The sequence below is a fragment of the Haplochromis burtoni genome, unplaced genomic scaffold, assembly GCF_018398535.1.
Source record: "Haplochromis burtoni strain Fernald_Lab_line unplaced genomic scaffold, NCSU_Asbu1 Contig_367, whole genome shotgun sequence".
Classification (NCBI taxonomy): Eukaryota; Metazoa; Chordata; class Actinopteri; order Cichliformes; family Cichlidae; genus Haplochromis; species Haplochromis burtoni.
Window position 1 is genome coordinate 209,479 of NW_024582728.1, and position 6,679 is coordinate 216,157.

The 6,679-nt window shown below is 40.5% G+C and overlaps 1 protein-coding gene across 1 annotated transcript in view; it reads right to left on the reverse strand.

Moving 5' to 3' along the window:
* Positions 1-6,679, reverse strand: part of ryr2a (ryanodine receptor 2a (cardiac)) — a gene marked incomplete in the record, with an annotated part of 281,993 nt that overhangs the window by 94,005 nt on the left and 181,309 nt on the right. The window contains 6 exon segments of the mRNA XM_014340412.2: positions 1,814-1,901; positions 2,058-2,215; positions 2,513-2,595; positions 4,579-4,771; positions 4,997-5,124; positions 5,746-5,876. Of these exon segments, the coding sequence (XP_014195898.1) occupies positions 1,814-1,901; positions 2,058-2,215; positions 2,513-2,595; positions 4,579-4,771; positions 4,997-5,124; positions 5,746-5,876 (781 nt within the window).

Genomic DNA, 6,679 nt, shown 5'->3' on the forward strand with positions numbered 1-6,679 from the left:
CCTCATTCCCGCTGCTTCACACTCGGCTGCGAACCGTTCTAGTGCGAGCTGGAGGCCCTCACCCGATGAAGCCAACAGAACCACATCATCCGTGAAAAGCAGAGATGAGATTCTGAGGCCACCGAGCCTTAGCTTTAATTCAATGGTTAATCAAATTATTGCAAATTAATACACATTTTTAGGAATTACATCAAATTTGATCCACTAGTCCTAATTTTCAGAGACTCAAAAGTAATGGGACAACTGACTGATACACTGATTTAAGGTAAGGATCACCTGTTTTGATTTCTCAAATGCATTTAACATCATCCAGCCACTCCTATTGAGGGCGAAACTACAGGAAATGTCAGTAAACATGTCCTCATGGATTACTGAACACCTCACAGACAGGCCACAGTATGTGAGACTGGCAGTGCTCAGTCTAATATGGTGTTGTGCAGTGCAGGAGCTCCGCAAGGAATTATGCTGCCAACATTCCTGCTCACCTTGTATACCTCGGACTTTCAGTACAACTCCGGGTCATACAGTCATCATAAATATTCGGATAATTGCTGTTGGCAGGAGGAGGCGCACAGAACACATATATATAATTTGTAGAATCTTGAAGAAATCTTCTACTTCTGATTGTAAATAATACTAAAGAGATCAGAGTCATTGGCTTCAGAAGGTACAGCTGAATAAGTCTAGTACTGTACTGCATTTTGTTAGATTGTGCTGTATTATATTGATCCATTATCCATGGTACTGTATTCTATTGTACTGGGCTATACTGTATTGTATAATAGAAAGCACTTTGAGTGCTGAACTGAGTAGAAAGGAACTAAACAAGTATCACACCATTGAAAATAACTATTTATTGTACTGTAGTGTTTTGCATTGTACTGTACTGTATTTAAGGTTTCATCAAAATGTGCCTGAAGTTTACATGTGATAAATAAGCAAATGAAAAAAGGTATGTTGGTCACTTTAATTGGCCGCCTGTTTGGCCACAGTATCCATGATGCCATCTTTGTCCACCATAGTCAGAAGTCCACTTTCATCAAAGTGCTCATGGGTAGCTTATCTGCAATCAGTATATTCACCTAAACGTTTCACATTATAACAAACCTCCTGTCCACGAGTCAACATGTAGAAAAATAATTCCTCTTACATTTGCATCGACCGTTATGGTTTACTGCGCAGCTTTACTAAGAAAAAGCCAAAGCAAAGACTGCTATCTTAGTTTTCTTCAGTTTTGACAGATTGTGGTAAATGCTTAACTGCAATGTCAATAGACAGATAGCTGCTCTTCTCTTCTGTTTAATCTTGAAAATGTAATATTAGTTATTTCAGGTTTAATAAATCAGCGATATAAAGATCAATCCCAGCTGACCCTCTTAGGGACATTTTCAGTTATGTTTTTATGGGCAGCCCGGTGGTTAGCACTGTTGCCTTCCTATGTTTGCATACTCTGGTTTCCTCCCATAGTACAAAGACATGCAGTTAGTGGGTTTAAGTTACCTGGTGATTCTAAACTGCTCACAGGTGTGAATGTGAGTGTGAATGATTGTCTACTCGCTGTGTTAGCCCTGTGTCAGATTGGCACCCTATGGCAAGGGTGTCCAACTCCAGGCCTAGAGGGCCGGTGTCCTGCAGCTTTTAGATGTGTCCGTGATCCAACACAGCTGGTTTAAATGCCTAAATGACCTCCTCAACATGTATTGAAGTTCTCCAGAGTCCCAGCAATGAACTAGTGAGCTGATTCAGGTGTGTTGGCCCAGGTCCCCAAACCTGCCCTATGGGATGGATAGTTATGTTGCAGTAATTTTCTTACGTGAGACTTGGCCCAGAAGATAAAAACCTCAGCCACCATTCGGAACAGCTCCTCTGCCTCTGGATTGGACTCTTTAAGCCATCTGGCCCTGTCAGTATATCAAAACAGTTAGTGACATGCTGAAACCAATCATTCTTTTTCCAAAACTGCAGCTTCGTCTTAGTGACTAAGCTTCTGTATCAGATGGTCTAAATTCACTCCACTCAATGAGCTGAAGGTCACTTGTTCAGTCACAACACTGTACCTGTTGTAGTCAACGAATCGTATGAGGAGAGGGTAGAAGGCATACAGGTCTCTGACCAGGATAGTAAATTGGTCCATGATGAGGAGCTCTGTCTCTGACATCTCACCCCTCCCCTCCGCCTTGCTATGTTCTTCATCCAGCAGCACAACAGCTGCTTTCTAAAGAATACAGTAATAGATTTTTCTATATTAAGCAGCACTGTGTGCTTTAATCTTTGTGACTATTTTATTAAGTAGTAGGAGTGTTCGCATAGTGCACTTTCTCCATTTTAAAAACATACTAACAGATATTTAGTTAAGAAATATATATAGGTAATTCAATTTCATTTAAAAACATCAAAAAAAATTACAAGAAAGTGTTAGAAAGGACAAGCCGTGAGTGTGACCTAGTTTTATATTCTGTTAAATGAGTTGCACCACTTCCAGGCAGTAGATTATAATAAAGGTGAGACTTACTTTTTTGAGTTTCTCCATCAAGGGCAAGAAGTGGGTCTTTAACAGCTGAGGTTTGGCTTTGCTGATAATTGGCTGGGAGAAGACTTGGGGACATGAACAGAGATGGTGTTAAAACGCAAAATGTGAACGTATGTACATTTGAATATCATATAATGATTAGCAGCAGGCAAAAAGAATTAAACTAACATCAGTTTGAGGATGCTTATGTAAACTGATCCTGAGGAGAGCTTTTATTTATTAACTTTACAAAAAGTGCAGAAAATGGAAAATGAGAGAAAATGAAACACCCTCTTGCGTGAAATGTAACTTCCATTGTGTCCTCCTCTTAACACAATTACAAGAACTGCTGTTACTGACTATATTTTCTTTTTAAAAGAGGAAACCTAAATTGCAAAACACTTAAGGGGCTCATTACACAAATTCTTTTCTTTTACAATAATTGTTTCCTCCAGTGCTGTAGTGTTTTATCAAACAATTAAATGGCAATCCCCAGCATTTGGAGCACCCTCTAATGAGGTGTGTGCATTGGTTTAAAAAATGTGAAAAAACAAACAAACAAACAAACAAACATACCTCGGCCTGCACACCTAAAACAATGAACACTTCGCCAAACCTAACTAACCTGCCTCCACAAACCAGATTTCATGTCTCATGTCATATTGTTTTATTTTTGCCTTGTGCATCACTGTGAGCTGCAAGTATTATGTTCCATTAGCAAATAAACTATCCATCCATCCATCTATCGATCTTCTCCCGGCTACTTGGGGCCGGGTTGTGGGGCAGCAGCCTAAGACCTCCCTCTCCCCAGCCACCTCCTCCAGCTTGTCCGGGGAAACACAAGGCGTTCCCAGGCCAGCCGAGAGATAAACTCTCTTCACCATGTCCTGGTTCTGCCCCGGGGCCTCCTTTCAGTGGGACATGCCCAGAATACCTCACGCAGGAGGTACCCATCCTTGTCAGATGCACAACCACCTCAACTGTCTCCTTTTGATGTGGAGAAATAGCGGCTCTACTCTGAGCCGCTCCGAAAAGCCTGAATTCCTCTCTAAGGGAGATGCAAGCCACCCTTCAGACAAAGCTCATTCCCACCACTTGCATCTGCAATCTCGTTCCTTCTAAAATCAAGAGCTTCGCTTTTACGTTTAGCTCTCTTTCTACCAATACAGCATCCACATCCCTGCAGCTGCAGCACAAGTTTCACTGTGATGTTTCATTCTCTTTGCAGAGCTTTAAAGTATATCACTCCCCTGAATGAAAAGAAAAGAAAAACAAAAGAAGAGCTACTAGTTTTAGATTTATGTTGCAGTCACTAGTCAGTTTTAACTCCAACATACACTAAATTGCCAAAAGTATTCAATCTTCCCTCCAAGTCATTGAATTCAGGTGTATACCAATCAAGCAGCTAGGCATGCAGACTGCTTCTACAAACACTGGGTCGATCTTAGGAGTTTAATGAAGTCCAGCATCATACTGTGATACTGTTCAACAAGTCCACTCATGAAATTCTCTCTCTTCAACTCTACCACAAAGTGGCTGGACATATAAAGTCACAGTATCGGTCAATCGCTACAGACCTCTAGTCTTCATGTTCAAGAACATTTTAAGGAACAGTGCCTAGAGAGCTTCATGGAATAGTTTCCATGGCTGAGCATCTGCATCCCAGTCTTACATCACCAAGCACAATGCAAAGTGTCAGACTAGTATATCACCGATTAAACTTTAGAGGAGTGGAGACGTGTTGCTGGAGTGATGAATCACATCTCTCTGGCAATGCAATTGTTGAGTCCGTACTTGTCTGACTGCACTGTGGCAAGTATAAAGTTTGGTGGAGGGGGAGGATTATATTGTGGGGTTGTTTTTCAGTTGGGTTCGGCTGTTAATACTTCAGCATATTAAGACATATTGGACAATTTCATGCTCCCATCTTTGGAGACGGCCCCTGTCCAACGTGACCCCACATCAGTGCACAAAGCCAGGCTCATAAAAACATGGATGAGCGAGTTTGATGAATCTTGTGAATCAGTGAATTTTATTTTAGTGTTCAGCATTAGTGAGTTAACATTTACCAGCCAGTCTCTTCATCCAGGCGCCCTCATCTATTCCCAGGTTGTTGTAGATGATCTTGAGAATGTTTCCCAGCAGAGTATTCATGTATTCAGAGGTCACAGAGGTGCAGCAGTTGTTGGCTTTGTCTGGGTCGCTTTCCGGTCCATGTTCCCACCAGTGAGACATGTAGCTGCACAACATCGGCAAGACCACCTACAGCAGTAGAAACAAAGCAAAAATAATGAGCTTTGCACAGCTTCACAGTCAGATGGGTTTAATCAGCAATGTCTTTTTTTACCCATCTTCGGCTCTGAAGTGTTCACTACAGGACAAATGTCCACTTATTTTGGTTCCGTGGCCAATTTTTTGATGACATGAAGCAACTTAAGGAAAGAATATCAAAGGTGATACTGTAGTTATTAATTATTAGAGAGTTACCTCCATAACATGAGGCATCTGCGTGTACTTCATGCCGGACTCTGCTAGCTCTACAATCTCCTCCAAAGACTTCTCCAAATTGGGGATCAGTGAACAAACCTCCCCAACCTGCCCAGGAAGGCCTAGAGCTGAGAGGCGGAAAGAGTAGTGGAATGAAAGCAGATTAAATTAAACATAATGTGATTTGATTTGTGATTTTTGACACTGATGAGTTCTCAGACCACACAGCCATCGTTTAGCTTTGGATTAATGTTTTTTTATTTGAAATACACAACTGGAGAATCTGTTAGTCAGACAAATGTAGGACAGACAGCTGCAAAAGTATTCAAACCACTTTGTGGTACTTCCTGTTATAGTAGGTGTCTCCAAGAGATACAAACACCATGTATATACTGCACACTCCAGTTTTTTCATAGTTTACTAAGACACTTCTTGAAACCTTCCTCCCTTTCCTCAATCAACCCAGACATGTTTTATGTAATGTTTTGGTTTTACCAAAGAGTTAACGTGTAAACAGTTAAGAGTGACATGACGGCAGGGTCACAACAAACATTTCTGTTTGTTTCTGAGATGTACAGTAAAAGCTAGTTGGTGCGATATGTAGTGTAATGTGTATTCATGGTTCCAGTTTTAGTAAAATATAAAGGCTCAAAGAAACATGCTCAGTGCTCGCTGAAACGTCACTCTAAGAAAGTACAGCTACCTCCGGATTTGTATGTTCCATCATTTTCTTTATGTACATGTCTCACCTGCTCTGTCTTTGCTTCCTTTGCTGTTATAGATGGAAAAGCTGTTAAACTTGTTCATGTGAGGCTCAAGAAAGGCAACAGGGAATGCTGCTGCGAAGGCTGCTAAACACTTTCCCATTGCTGGACGTTGTCTGGAAAAGAAACAGAGAGCTCATGATAATAGTCAAAAACAATTCTTTTACTACCTCAGTGATTGATTTAAAACATAGTAGGTTATCTAAAGCAATTTTTTTCTTTCTTTTTTTTGCTTAAGACTGAATAGGGCTGGCTATAAACTGGGACCTGTCAAGTCTGGTGGGCTAGATTAGTTGTTTTGTATATAGATGGCCAAATGAAGCTTTCTGAAGCTCGTATTGAAAAACGGTTCATTACTCTAAGCCTGTCAACACAGTCCTCTTTGGTGACATCTGGTGGCCAAAAATATAGAGCAGCTTGACTCCACAACTCATAAAGGACAGCTTCATCATGATTCAACTGACAGCTTCTGTTTAATTTCATGTGGCAGTTCTGTCTGATATCAAGCTGATATTGTGCTTTGAACATGTGTTTTTTGGGGGGTGAAAAAATGATGTTCGTATGTCTCTCTTAATAATAAATCATTCCTATGAATACACCTTCCTTCTTTAAACATGGAGTGTTCTCCTTATGCTTGTGACTTCTTGATGTTTAAAAATACACTAAAACAGAAACTTATAAGAATATGTTTCTACTGTGAGGTCCCTGCCTCCACCTGATTATGTAATTAACCAACACACAGGTAGGATTATATATAATATACTATAACTTCTATAATTATACAGTAAGTATACAGGGAGTGCAGAATTATTAGGCAAATGAGGATTTTGTCCACATCATCCTCTTCATGCATGTTGTCTTACTCCAAGCTGTATAGGCTCGAAAGCCTACTACCAATTAAGCATATTAGGTGATGTGC